This window comes from Marmota marmota, unplaced genomic scaffold (genome assembly GCF_001458135.2).
Source record: "Marmota marmota marmota unplaced genomic scaffold, marMar, whole genome shotgun sequence".
Lineage (NCBI taxonomy): Eukaryota > Metazoa > Chordata > Mammalia > Rodentia > Sciuridae > Marmota > Marmota marmota.
In genome coordinates this window covers 7,324,538-7,339,726 of record NW_026000249.1, presented here as the reverse complement: position 1 = coordinate 7,339,726, position 15,189 = coordinate 7,324,538, and the positions used below count along the sequence as shown (strand labels likewise).

At 38.7% G+C, this 15,189-nt stretch overlaps 1 protein-coding gene across 1 annotated transcript in view; it reads right to left on the bottom strand.

The window, feature by feature from the left end:
- Positions 1-14,476, bottom strand: part of Nhs (NHS actin remodeling regulator) — a 48,599-nt gene extending 34,123 nt beyond the window's left edge. The window contains exons 1-3 of the mRNA XM_048796373.1: positions 14,416-14,476; positions 13,857-14,009; positions 8,105-8,238 (exon numbers count right to left, since the gene is read on the bottom strand). Coding sequence (XP_048652330.1) covers positions 8,105-8,238; positions 13,857-14,009; positions 14,416-14,476 — 348 coding nt within the window. The remainder of the gene's footprint in view (positions 1-8,104; positions 8,239-13,856; positions 14,010-14,415) is intronic.
- Positions 14,477-15,189: the final 713 nt, after the last annotated feature.

Sequence of the window (15,189 nt, the reverse complement as noted above, 5' to 3'; positions counted from 1 at the left end):
ATTTGGAAAGAGAGTGGGGAGGGAGGGAGAGAGGGAGGGGAGAGGGAGGAGGGAGGATGGAGGGAAGGGCCGGAGGGGGTGAGGTATGGAAGTAGTCTTTTAGTGTTGTGCCCCTAACTGCTTTCCCCATAAGCCTTTGATTTTTATTGTGTAGTTTTGCATAGTGGGAGATTTTTAGGGATGCATAGGTTGTATTATTGCAGAACTGATTCTATTCTTTTACGCAAACAAGTAGACACCTGTTTGTTTTCATGTACCCTTCTTTCTAATGTGAAGGATTGCATAGGATAGACACTCTTGGTTTTGCCTTTTTCACAAAACAGTATGTCCTAGAAATCACTTCATATTAGTTCATAAAGATCTTTCTTGCTAATTTATAGCTCCATTTGTGTGTATATCATGTTGTTTACTTCATCACTCTGCTATGTACACACATTTTGGTTGTTTCTAATATCTTGTAATTGTAAACAGTGGTGCAATAAATAAACTTTTTGTATTATTGGAAGTGTATTTTTAGTGGAATTGCTGGGGCAAAAAGAAAGTATATATGTAGTTTTGTTAGATATTGCCAAATTGTCCTCCAGATAGGATGAACTGCAAATGGTAGACCAGTAATGTATGAGAGTACCTGTTTCCCTAGGGTACACCAAGAGAGCATGTTGTCATATTGTTTTTGTCATATTGTTGTAATATTAATTTTTGCCTATCTAATAGGTGATAAATGGTATGTCAGTATTATTTGCATTTCTAATTATAAGTGAGTTTGAACAATTTTTATTAAGTTTAAGAAATATTTTTAGCTGGGTGTGGTGGCACATACCTGTAATCCTAGAGGCTGGGAGGAGGATTGTGAGTTCAAAAGTCAGCCTCAGCAACTTAGGGAGGCACTTAGTAACTCAGTGAGGCCCTGTCTCTAAATAAAAATAAAAAAGGGCTGGGGATGTGGCTCAGTGATTAAACACCCTGGGTTCAATCCCAGGTACCAAAAAATATATATATATTTTTCCTGAATTGTCTATTTACATCTTTCCCCCATTTTTTTTCTCCTAGATTTTTGCTCTTCATCCCTCAATTTTTCAGAGTATTTATCCATTAGAGATATTAGCCTTTTTTCCATTGCACACATTTCTCCCAGTTTTCCAGTTGTATTTTTACATTGTTTATTGTGTTTGAAAATGCAAAAAATATTTATTATTCAAATTTATCAAGCTTTTCCTTTATTGCGTCTGTACTTTGAGTGACTTAGGAAGGCTTTTCCTAGGCTGAGGTCAAAGAGTAATTAACCATATTTTTTTTTCTAGTATGTATATGGTTGCATTTTTTTATACTTAGGTCCCTGATCCATTTGGAATTTAGTTTTGTTTATGGTGGGAGGTATGCATCTAATTAAATGGTTCTTAATGAGGTATGATTATAGCTCTCACAGAGAACATTTGGTGTCTGGGGACACTTTGGGTTGTCACAAGTCATGAAAGGAACACTACTGACCTCTAATGGGTAGAGGCCAGGGATGCTGCCCAATATGGCACAGTGTATCGGGCTGCTAAGAATTATCTGCCCCCAAATGTCAATGGGCTATCATTTGTGTAATTGATACCCTACTGCCTTACTGAATTATTTTATTGCTTGAATTAGTTTTATCATTGATTCTTTAGGATTTGGGGGTATACTGAAGCCAGAATTAGACAGTCAATATAGATAGGTAAATCAAGTCAAGTCAGATCAAGGAGGCCAATTTGAGTGAGTCCAGGAAGTTGGAGAGGGATTGAAATGCTAATGCCTTCAGAGCCCTTCCTCCACCCTTATCAAGATAACCCGCCCCTGCTACAACCAGTTGCTAAGGTAACCTGAATCAGGGATTGTCCCTCCCTACAGGGAGTTGTCAATTATGCCCCTTCTGGCCCAGATCACACTACCTTGGCCTCTCCAGCCCCTGTCTTACTCACTTTTTGACCATCCCAGGGAGCATTTCCTGGGCCTAGTATGAGAGAGAGAGATAAGGGGAGGAGAGCAGGAAAACAAAGGAAGCCTAAGATCTATAAAAAAAGGCAGGACCTCTCACTTCTTGGGATACTATGGGAGCTAGAGCTCCCTTTTCCCTCCTGAGAGAAGTCTATGTTACCCCTTTTTAAATAAACTGCTTCATGTGCTTACCCTGGCGTGCTTCTCTAATGCTATATTTCAACATGTGAGAGAGAAAAACTCATCACTGATAATCGGCGGTATAAATGCTATATATTTCTGGTATAATATCTTCAGATACATATGAGTTTACTTATTCTTCTCCAATTCTTATGCCTCTAACTGATTTATCTTGTCTAATTGCATTGATTAATACCTCAAATACAATGCTAAACAGTAAGAAAGATAGTGAGCACTATTGCTTCTTCCTGATTTTAATAGAAATGCCTCTACTGGTTCCCCATTAAGTAAGGTACTGACTTTCTGACTAATACATATACCTTAAAACGATAAATATAAAAAAAAATTTAAAACAAAACTATAAATATAATAGATATCATTTCTATATAATACATATTTATATGCATATATTATATATACATATATGTAATATAAACATATAAAATTTTAATGAAGTATCATTCAATTCCTATTTTCTCAAGTCTTTTTTTAAATTAAAAATTGATATTGAATTTTGTTTAAGGTTTTTCCAGCATCCATAGAGATAATCATATAGGGTTGCCCTTCTTGGATCTGTTATTATGTATAAGATATTAATAGATGTCCCAACATTAAACCAACCTTCCTTTCCTGAAATAAGTTCTATTTAGTTATTGTATATTAATTTCTTAATGTAATGGTATATTTTGTTTGCTAAGTAATTTAGAATTTTTGAATCAATAATCATAAGTGATATCAGCTGCAGATAGCTTTATTTTTTTTTGGGCTGCAGTTTAAGTATCATGAAATAAACAGGGAAATTTAACTTCATTTTTAATGCTCTGAAACAATTTATACAGCATTGGGAGTATATGGACTTTGGAGGTTTAATTGAATTCCTCTGGGAAACCATCTGTGTCTGTGGCATGGCTCCTTAATAACTTCTGTTTCTTCTATGGAAACAAATTTATTTAAGCTTATTAGTTTAATGACACTATCTTTTATCAGTGCATCACAGTCCAGATATTTTAGTTTACTTGTTGGCAGGGAAGGAGTAATTTGTCCTTCAATTTTTTCTTTTGTCTTTTCTCCTTCATTTCTAGTTGCCAAAGGACATATTTTTCTTCTTTTTTTGCCTTTGATCTCCCCCAGAAGAAGCTTTGTATATGGAAGACTGCTTTTGTAAAGTATACATATTTTAAATCTTCTTCCAGTAGCTTGTATCTATTTGGACTTTTAAAAAGTATTCTCAGACTTAGGGTAGATTTAATGTTTTCTAGAGGTTGTTTTCGGTCAACCTTAAGTCCCACTGCTAGTTCCCCTCTTCTGTATAGTTTTATTGAATCTGCCCTCCCTTACCTTGTAACAAGAGGAGACACACTGATACTTGTTTTTCTTTTTTACTTAACAATTAATTTGGTGTTTGGGCATTCTCTATCCTCAAATAATGCTGATGGGGTATTTTGTGCAGTTTTATTTCCCCTATCTTGTCCTACACCAGTTTTGAAGGAAACTCTGGGAGATGGGGACCTAGTATAGTACCATTGTCTTCAGCAACCTGGAAGTCTCAGTGTGTATTTTGATTTTTTTTAAAAAGATCTGTTCAACTGCCTCTAACAAGCAGCTTTCTGGCCATCAGCACTGTAAATCTAAAGGTTATTGAGCACATAAAAGTACTGCTTCTTACCAACAAACACTACATGGGCCACCTCTAATGGCTGGTATTAAGAGTGAAAATCCATGGTTGGATTTTCAGAGAGTAGGCTACCTATTCTTGCTCTGGCGAAGGCTCCTTGTTTTGATACTCAATTGTCATTCTCAGTTTCACCACAACCTAGATGAGAAAAAATTCTCCAAGAATTCTACCTGGAGGCAAAGGAGTTACAATAAATGGGTTTTTGCTTAGTACATGAATATATCACACTGAGACACCCTTTTCTCTCCTTACCCCCAGAACCCCCCACCATAATTAGTATCCTGCCACTTACAAATTCATTGGAGCCAAAAGTTCAATCATGTGGACAGAAGTTGATCCCAGGCAATTTCTCTTTCATGTTGCCCTTGGGATAACATTTTTTACTATGAACTTTTTACAATTGGCTCCCAGCCTTGCCCAAACAACTCTTTAGGCCCTTTACCACTCTAAAGCTGTGTTTTCTGTGTTGAATTAAAAAAAAAAGGTTAAAATATTATGTGAAAATATGGATTTAGAAACATTTGTTTCAATCCCTTCCCTGTAGCCAGGTCCACAATAGCCTCATGTTCCAAACAAATGATCAAAAATTAATTTCCTAGAGGTTAAATATCTAGCAGGGCTGGTCTCTAATAGGAAACAAATATAGTCTCGGGCTATAAAATTTCAGAATATATTAGTAGGATGGAAGAGATACTATCAATTTTAGGGATCCTTTCTCTGAAATTACCTCTTTTACCACCTTTTCCAAGGGAGGACTCCCAGATGGGCTTTAATTAGATACACCCCTTGAATTTTTAGCTCACATTGTTTTAAGCTAAATTGGCTACTCTAGTTTCTTGTGAGTTCCCCTCGGAAAACTTCTGATGTAGATTAATCAACAAGATATTAAGCATTCCCTCTTCCTACTTGTGGGACCTGTGGGGTTAACTTTGGAGCGGTTGCCAGATGTCACCAGACAGATGTCTCCCTTGGAAATTTAAAATATCCCATGGTCCCCTTAGGAGTTCACTGCAGTGCCCTAGGGAATTTCAGCACATAGTTTGGGAACCACAGATATATAGCTTTGCATACTTTTCTCCTAACTCCTTCTCTCTCTGTGTGTATACTGTACACTCAGATGTTTTTGTGATCATACTATATACAATTTTATAAACTGTTTAAAAATTCCTGATCATGAAACATAAATTTTTTCCATGTCATCAAATATTCTATGTCACAATTTTTGATATTCCATTCATATATAAATACATACACACATACACATACATCAGGATTCATTAAATTAAGCTCCTATTGTTAGATACCTATGGTATCTATAACTCTCTTTTGCTCTTATAAACAGTGCCTTGATGAACACATTAATAAATAAATCTTTACATACACCTACTATTGCTTTGCAGTAAATTCCTAGATATAGAATTGCTGAATCAAAGGGTATAAATGAGTTTTGCCCTCAGAAAATGGTGTAATAATTTATACTTCTTCCAGTCTTTTTTTAATATTTTTTTAGTTGTAGTTGGACACAATACCTTTATTTATTTATATTTATGTGCTGAGGATTGAACCCAGGGCCTCGCACGTGCTAGGCGAGCGCTCTACCACTGAGCCATAACCCCAGCCCACTTCGTCCAGTTTTAATTGTGAGTAAACATTACAGGCTTTTAATTTGCTGGGAAGAATTTTAATGTAAATGGTTATAGATTAAGATATCCAGATATTTTAGACACTGTGCTGAGCACTTTCACACATATGATATAATGTTATTTATATAACATCATTAATTCTTAACAATCTTGTAAAGTTGACATTATCATCCCTGTTTTACAGATGAAGAAATGTGGATTTTAAAAAGATAAAATATTTTTTTTCCAGATTATACAACCAAAATGTATAGCTGGGATTTAAATCCAGTTAGACCTATGATCTTATCACTATGTCACAGATAGCTCAACTACTTGAATGTCAAATCATCATCATCATCATCATCATCATCATCTTAAGGCCTGAAATTTCTGGAATACATCAAGCACTGTTTACATGTTTTAACATATTCAATCTTTAGTGACAAACCTATGAAGTACTGTCTACTCTTATCCTTGAGACACTGAGATGATGAGCTTCTCCAGGATCATACAGCTAGGATGTGATAGAGCTGGTATTCAAATCCAGGCAATGTGGCTTCACAGATTATGCCAGTAATGACCAAAGTATGATAGCTGGTAGAGTTGTGGAAGACTACATCAGAATCTTACCCTGAAGAAAAATGGCTTAATTAAGTCTCATAGATGAGTGAATGAGAGTTACTATCTAAGAAAATGTCTATCCAGCAATTTTATAAAAACTATGAATCTAGGAATTTGCCTGTGAATTTCCTGTTCTTATATATCTGAAACCTTTATTCACTCAGCAATATCCAGCTTTATAAGTGGAATGCATAGAACCATGCTCTAGCCAGGTCTAAGGGACATGACTTGAGTTGAAATTCTTCCAATGAACTTGGTGACCCAAACTCCATTGGAGAAATGAAACCAAATTTCCCCCAAGTTATTTAGAAATGCTAAATATTATCAATTGAGATGGGCAAATTTTCCAAAGTAGTGTCTTATTGATGACCCTGACTTCAATGTTTTTTGGGTAAATGAAGCACCCTCATTGCTACTCATTATTTTAAGGCTTTTCTATAGTCTTACTTTGGTATTTAGACATTATTAAAATTATGCAGATTATGAGAAAGGGTTATATTTTTATGTCGTTTCTGTAAACACTCAAAATTCTTCTCTCTTACCTCCCTGCACAAGAAAACCAACTTAATGAGCCACAAAACATTTTTTAATGAATGGGAAAAATATTTTTAGTATTTTTATGCCAAAAATGCCTCATTAAAAACAAATGCTTTGGCAAGCAGATTTGAGTTTAATAAGAACTTCTGCCGAGCAGGGCCTTTATAGCAAATCACTAGCATGTGTAACTGCTCCATCAGAAGAAAACCATAAGAGGCTCTCACCTCCCTTTCTCATCCTTGGGCTACATCACAGCAATGTAATGAGTGTGACATGTGTGCACTTAAGGAGCACTGAAGGACATAGAGCCTGCTGCCTAGCTGCAAATAGGAAAAAATGTCTATATATGTCCAATATTGCTCAAAGTCCTAATGGATATGTTATATCATGAAAATTCATTTAGGTGAAATCTGTTTTCATCTAGATGTTTGCTTATCTTGGTACATGAATATTCTGCACTATTTTGTGTATTGTACAAGCCATAAGGGTGCAGGGTTGAGAGTCCTATGTACAAATTTAATTTCAAATAAAAGCCTCAATTCGTACTGACACTGTGTAACTTCTTTAGACTTTGGGCCTCAAAGAATAAGAAAGCAGAGTGCAGACGTGAAGGCAGGCAGTATGGGCTGATTTGGTCACAGAAACCATTGTTCCTCACTTTAGTGACACCCATCTCAGAGGCATAAAGTACTCACTTGTCCCCATTGAGGCCCCAGAAAGCACATCTGGGGTGACATGTTTGCAAGTTGCTCATAGTGTTTGCAGGTATTTTGAGCCAGGATCAGCTTTATCATCTGTGACCTATGCTTGGGGTTACAGCCATATTCACCCCTCCTGGATAAGGGTGAAATCACCAACAGTGATGACCTTACCAAGGTAGAAAATTACCCTGGAGAATGATCCTCCTTTGTAGAATGAGAAAGCATGAAATGATGACACAATTTCTCTTCAGGTGGTGATTTTCCACATCACTTAAGTTCTTCTCCAGCTTTTCCCACTGAGTCAGCCATGTTGTCACTTGACTAATAGTAACAGTAGTTGTGGTTGACATTTATGGAGGTCTTACTCTGTGTCAGTCAATCACTGTGCTAAGCTCTGTCACATGCATTATCTCATTTCATCCTCAAGCCCTGCAAACTCAATACTATTAATTCCTCCATATTACAGATGAGGGAACTGTGGGCAAGGAAGGTAAATTACTTGCCCTAAATTCTTTAGCTTGTAAGCAGAACTGGGATTCAAAGTAAATTTGTTTTCTGGTTTTAAGTTTCTTAACTAGTATTCACTGCATTGTGCAACCAGTTAATTACAAAATATATCTATCCCTAATCTATTTCCCCATAGAGGCATTCCTTTCAGAAATGTAAGGGGGAAAATGTATTTGTTCCCAAGTGCCATGGTTTGCTCTCCCAGTCAGCTCAACTCCTTCACTGGGAGGAAACTGACTCCCAAGACACTCATGTTTCCCGGCCAGCAAGCACAGGGCTGCAGTGGCCATCAAGCTTACCGTTAGGAAGTGGCGGTCCTTCACCTCGCGCCTCCTCTGGCTGTGAGCTGGAGGGTAGGCTGGCAGTGGTGGAGCAGCGATGGAAAGAGGGACAGCAGCTCTCTGCTCTCGGCGATCACTTCGGCTCCGGTGTTCTAACAGGGCAGAAAAGCAGCAATACTGAAATACACTTAGCATTTTCAATTTCTCTTTTCCCCTAGGGAGTATTAGCAAAAGGCTGTTAAAAAGAGTCATCTTTTATGAAGCTATATTATTTATATGCCAAATCAGATTTTCAGAATGGTTCCTACCTAAACTTTCACTTATGATCAGCGTCAAGTTAGACACATCCATTTCAGTGGGTCCATCTCATAATCTTTGTAGAAAATAGCTTACTTCTGAGTGCAGTGTGCCTCATTTCAAAACAACATGAGTATAAAAAATGTTGAGGGCAATGGTGAAAGATCTGCTGCCGTTAATGCTGGCGTGAAAGTAGAAACAAACATATCAAAGCTGCCCAGGCTGGGCCCTGGAGCCAGCTCCCACTGGCTCAGGGGAACTCACTGCTCTGGATTCAGGAATTTGTGTGAGTCATTTTTTCAACGGTTGGTACCTGGAAATAGACCATGGTGGGAGTATTTATATCACAGAAATTGGTAAGTTCTACACAACAGGCCTTTTATTTATCTTATCATATTTTTTTCCCAGAAAACTGGGTGACCAGCACATAATTGTAGCCATCTAAGCCCTGTCACCCACACATGAAACTTTGAAATCCTGGACTCCCAGAGAAAGTAAGGCAATCCCAATGGCAATGTTTGTCTGATTTTGGAACAAAGCTATCATTTGTTTTTTTATTTTATTTTATTTTTTATTCTAACTTGTTATATATGACAGCAGAATGTATTACAATTCATATTCAAAGCTATCGTTTGAAAAAGCTAAGTATCTATGTGTGGGATTAAGGGATCCTGACTGTATTCATTGTGATAAGGCCCTGTGTTTGATCCTCAGCAACACACACACACACACACACACACACACACACTAAGAACACAGTTTAGTAGTTGTCCAGTATCTTATGTGCACCATCTCAACAACCCCACCAAATGGGCACTAATGCTCTCCCTCTTTTATAGATACCCAAACAGATTCAGGGAAGGTAAGTCATTGTGGAGCTATGAGTGGTACAGCCTTAGCTCAGTGTTTTGCTCTTGACTACTACTTAACCTGCAGGTACTGTAAGGTCCCACTGCACCTCACTCATTGGAGCAAGATGATTTAATTATAATTACATTTTACCACATTCCAATTCTTTGAATAATGATACCATAAAATAGAGTATTTGGTAACATATAAGATACTACCAAGTTTTCTTTCTTTTCTTTAGCTACGAAACAGAGCTAAGATGAGCCTATCAGGTAATGTCAGCTGCCCTATCATACCCATTTCTATACTTGTGTTGATAAAAATACCATCTCTCCATCTTTTAGTCTCTTTCACTAGAAATTGGCCCCTGGAAGAGAGAGATAATGTTTCATTGAGCTTTTGAACACAGGGTCTACAGTGTTTGTTACAAAATAGATTTTCAGTGTGTGTTTGTTGAGTAGCTAAATTAACAAATTAATGCTTTTGTTAAAACCCAGTTTAAAAAAAATGCAGTGCATTCCATATTCTGTATTTATTCTATAATTATAATGGGCTTTGTTGGTGGTACTCTCATTGCTAGGTGCTTCTCTGAGTCCCATTGCTTGTTTTGATCCACTTCCCTAATGCCGGTCAGATTCTTCTGATTCTCCTTTGCTTTATTCAGTGTGCTTAGTGGAACTAAGCACTCTCCAGCTTTCTGATTTTACATCCATGTCTGATGTGGCTGTCTGTGGGCCTCATCACCTGAACTGCTGACTTGGTATCTGTGCTAGGAAAATGTGATCATATTCCTCATCTCCAGTTGCTTGGGATTCTTTCCAAAAATGTTGGCTCCCATTTGCAATCAGAGGAAAGTCCTCAAAACCACGTAGGTGGTCTTTGTTAAATTGCCTCCAGAGTCAATGTTTATCAGGAAGACATTTTGAGATAAATGTCTTCCTTGTTAAAGCGCCCACCTCCAATGCCACCCTCATTTTTCTCTGCAAGCCAAAAAAGCTTTTCTAAATGGGCAGCACAAGGAATACCTTTTACATTTTAAAATTCATCAAGAAAAGTAAAATAGAGGTATTATTGGTTAGGAAGAGGCAGAAGGAGGAGAGAAGTTAGGAGAGAGATATCAGCTCAATTTCCCATTCAATTGCTCCTCTCCCACACTGTCTTAAATATATCTTTTTCTTTGCCCTAGGCTGGGTGTAGGCAGGCTAGATTAATGGCTCTTTAGTAACATTTTTTGCCAGTGGTGTGGTAGGGAGAATACCTGTCTACTCGAACCTGAAACTGCAGTATCTATACAAAAGAAGCTTGGTTCTTATTCCCTTAGACCAATGAAACTGATCCCAGCCAGAAACTTTAAAGGAAAGGAAACATAAAATATAATTATCTCCTTATAGCTACTTATTAATCTCTCTTCCTATTTTATGAACATAAAACATGACATCACTTGACGCTCTTACTGGCTCTGAGCATTAAAGAATGCTGAGAAAAGGGGGAAAATAATTGGAATAATTTGAAATCAATAGAGATGCTGCTTCCTCTGGGGAGACTTCCTTGAAGCTCCTTGGCATGATTAGGCAGGTACCTTTCCTCTCAGCTCCCATATCACAGGTAAGTATTAAACTTAACCTGGTTACATGTCTGTCTCCCTCAGTAGACCAAGAATTCCTTGTGGGCAGAGACAACACTTTATTGCTTTTTGAATCCTGAGCTCCAGCACAATGCCTGGCCTTCGACAGTTTGTTGAGGGGGTTTGCTATTATGCAGGGCTCGAAGGCAGCCAATTTCTAGGTTTTTAATCTTGGTCCCCCAGCTCCCTCATTATAGCCTCATTTCCAAAAGGAACACAGAGTTGCAGCCACGACAGCCTCCCTAGTCTGTGCTTCATCATCCACTCCCTCCCGATGGAAGCCAGCCTATTCCAGCTGTCCAAATAGAGAACCTACAGGAAAGCTCACTGCAGCATTTGCTGAGCCAGGCCATGTGTGAGAGGTCAGTATTATTCATGACCACCAGATGGCAGAAGTGGATTATGCTGATAGAAACACTGCTAAGCTACTGTGTTTCTTGGACAAGGTTAAAAAAAAAAAGTCACTTTCTAATTTTAATTCTACACTGCATGTTTTTAATTCTATGATGTCTATAATTCCTGTTTATGGCTCTCTGCAGTGCTATTAAAACTACTACACCCAAGATTTGCTATTGAGCCAACCACAAAACAAGCCAGTCTGTGGAGGGCAAGACGCAGCTCCACAGTCTTCCATCCAAACCCCAGGAGGCCCCATATCCCTCTCTCACTACCCCCAGGAGGAAGTTCAGAGAAAATTGATATTGGCACTTGCTATTCTTCAGTTCTGCCATTAAGTCCAAACCTGACAAAGCAGTGAAATGTGATAGCTTAAGAGCAGCTCAGTGTTATCTGGTTGAATCCATAAAAATCTAATCAGGGAGGACTGATTAATAATAATAAAGGGATAAAAAGAATTATGTCTAAAGGGCTAATGTTACTCAAGCTCTCCAGTGATCAGATCTGAGAAAGTATTTAGTGAGAACGATCAGATTTCTCTGTAGTCATCTTGTGCCCTCAATGCTTAATCAGTTTTCTGCAGAATTTGATTCATTTCCACAAACATTCATTGAGGACTATAGGCTGGGTAAATGCCAAGTACTTTGAATAAAATTAATTGATAAGATATTATCCTTTCCCTTGAGTTGCTCATGGATTAATGGTGGAAGACAAGCCCACGGTGGTTAGGTATGACCAAAGGTTATAAGTGGCACGATGAAAGGATATTACAGGAATGGCAGGAGTGGAAATGAACATTTACAGGTGGCTTGCACTAAAAATTTGTTGAAGAATTTTTTAGCCAACTATTAGTTGAAGTGAATGGAAAGCATGCCAGAGATACTTCTAGAAGACACTGATCCTTTCTCTTCATTATAAGTGTCACAGTATCTGTCATTGAAAAAACAAAGGGATTGTTTGAAATAATTGCTTTAGGGATATTAGTAGGTTAGCTCTTTCATTAAAAGGAAAAATGACAATAGGGGACAAGGCAGAAGCCACACAAATGTGGAAGAAAATAACCTAACAATATTTATCATCATTTTATTTCTCTGTCTTGATAATGGTATTAACATATTTCATATGCATCATATACTTTCAAAAAATACTATTCCTTAAAATAGTGTAGGGAATTTGGAACAAAGACAATAGATGTGTAGACACCATCTGTCTCCATAGCAAGACTCCAAAGACCAAAAAAGCTAGCATGCCAACTTCTTATGTCCCATTTAGGGGTTTCTGAAAGGATGATGCTCAATTTTAACTCCTTTATCCCAGTCAAAACTGTTTGAAGGAAATCAAAAGTAACTAGCAAAAGAAAAAGCTATATTTCCACTTTGACTGCTATGTACCTATGTCTAGCAATGTCAGGACTGTGAGAGATATGTAAATATATATTTCCATGAAACACAGTGTACAGCAAGGAGGAAAAGAGCTCTCACTGAGGGTCCAGAGGCTCAGGTCTGAGTCCTGACACTACCTAACCTGCTCTGCATGACCCTGAGCAAGTTTTCCCATGGCTCTAGGCCTCCACGTGCCCCGCCCCCTTGTAGAATGAGGGTGTTGGTTCAGCTCACTGGTTCTCAACAGAAACAGAAGAGCCCTTGAAGGGCTTGTTCTGATTGTTAGAATGATTGGGCAGGAGTCTCAAGCATGACAGCCATACTGTGATGTATACGATGGTCAATGAAAAAGGATCCCAGGTCCCACACAATATTCAAATGTCCTATCTGAATGTCTTATAGGGAAAAAAACCTAGAACTTATTTTTGAGTTGAACCTAACTCCCTTATAAATTATAATCCAAAGTATTTTTTCTTTCATATCTAATATATGCTGAATGTACTGGTTTTTATGGTTGTGTCCTCTTGTCCCCCAGGAGTCCTCCATTTCTCTATGCTTATTGTTTGGAATGGTTTCTGATTGTCTTTATTTAATCAAAACTTATTTTAAAAATATCTATTTTTTTAGTTATAGGTGGACACAATATCTTTATTTTATTTTATGTGGTACTGAGGATCAAACCCAGTGCCTCACGTATGCTAGGTGAGCACTCTACCTCTGAGCCACAACCCCAGCCCCAAAACTTATTTTTGATAGGTACAAACATCTAACTGCTTTCACTTTCTTTTAATGTAGTTGTGACTGGGCATTTGCATATTGAATCATATGTTATTATAAATTCTTTTCTTTTTAATATCTCTATTATCATATTTAGACACTAATTCTAATCTTATTTATTTATTTAAATTATTTTATTTTTCATATTCTTATTGGTGCATTATACTTGTACATAATGGTAGATTTGTTGTTACATATTCATACATGCACACAATCTAACAATATAATTTGGCCAATATCATTCTGTAGTATTTCCCCTAATAATATTAATTTTAATATGGGTGTAGGTAGGTTATATTACCCATAGATTTCAATTAGAATAGAAAAGGGAACATTTTGAGGTACTCTAACAAAGGGAGATGTTGGGACCGATGGGACCAAGAACCTCCAGATCGGGCAACCTCTGAGTTCTCTCCCGGAAAAGCCCCAAGCCTGGATCAGTTACCTCTGCGCAGGGCTTGCAGGCTCTGCCGGGCATGGCGGTGCAGCTCCTCCACACATGGGGGCCGGGTGGCCGGGAGGAAGATGTTTCGCTGCTGGTGCCAGGGTGCGCGGTAGTACACGCTCAGCTTACTCTCAATGTCCAGGTTGGAGACGGCTGCAAAACAAAGGGGCGAACAGGTATTAAACATCAGTGGCTTTAAGTTGTGTGTTTCATGGACTCTGGGGCCAGAGGTGGACAGGGAATGGAATCTGGGTGGAGTGGAAGTCCATGGACATGAAGAACTAACTCAAAGCTGGAGAAAAGTTTGAAAAAGATAGGGACAACCTTTGTCCCTGAGCCAAGGGATAGGAGACCCCAGGACACCAACCGCCGGCCTATGACCAGTTAACTTCCTCTCCATCCCTTGACTCCTTGCCCTCTTACAGTGGTTTGTCAACCTTGACAAGCCCATGGCCAATCCACTTGGAGGTGCAGGTGAGGGTGGGAATCCTGCCATCCAAGAATGTCAGGCAAGCGTCAGATATGAATGTGAAGTTTGCTTTAGCTCCAGCCTTCTGACCATAGGGCAGAAGTTGTAGTTCTGTATGCTGCTCCTGCTGTTCACCTGAACTTTGGCCCATTCCCTGCCCTGCTCTCTGTCCCTTGTGATTCCCTGGCCCTGAGGATTCCTTACTTTCCCTCCATCTCCCATTTTCATTGCTTGCTAGCTTTTGAAGTATTGTCCACTTTTCCTTTCACCCAGGGTAAGCACAGTTTTGAGGAGACCAGTTTGGGGGGGGGGCAATGGGTATTGAGAAAAGGAAATTGCAGACAATATGGTACTTGAGGCTCATCTAAGCGATTAAGGAAGGAAGTTCTCCTCATGCCACCCCTGGGAAAAACAGTATTTAACTCCCTACTGCTTTTACATACATGGTACCTAGGATGGAACTCCCCAACAGCTGAAGATGAAACCTTATGGAAGTAGGTGTTAGAAACCAGGAGGATTCTGAGGAGGAAGTGGCTTCCCAGAGGAACTCAGGAGCACTGGGCAGTCTTGCAGCCTCAGGAATGGCGAGAACAGCCCCAGTTGGCTTCACTCTCCAAACCCGTTGTCCAGGCCTAGGCTGTTGGCCTGGGCTCACCCCAATCCCCCCAGTCTCATCCTCTCTTTCTGCTTCTTTTCCACTTTATCCAGTGTATGATTTGGAAGAGCTCTTCCCCACTGTTTACCCCTGTGCCCCAAACAGCCTTTTGATTCCTCTCTGTACCTTTTCTTTTTGAAGTCTGGCCTACCATTTCACTTTGAGAAACCTTACATGGAACAAGATACTCTACAGAAAATAAAGAAAGG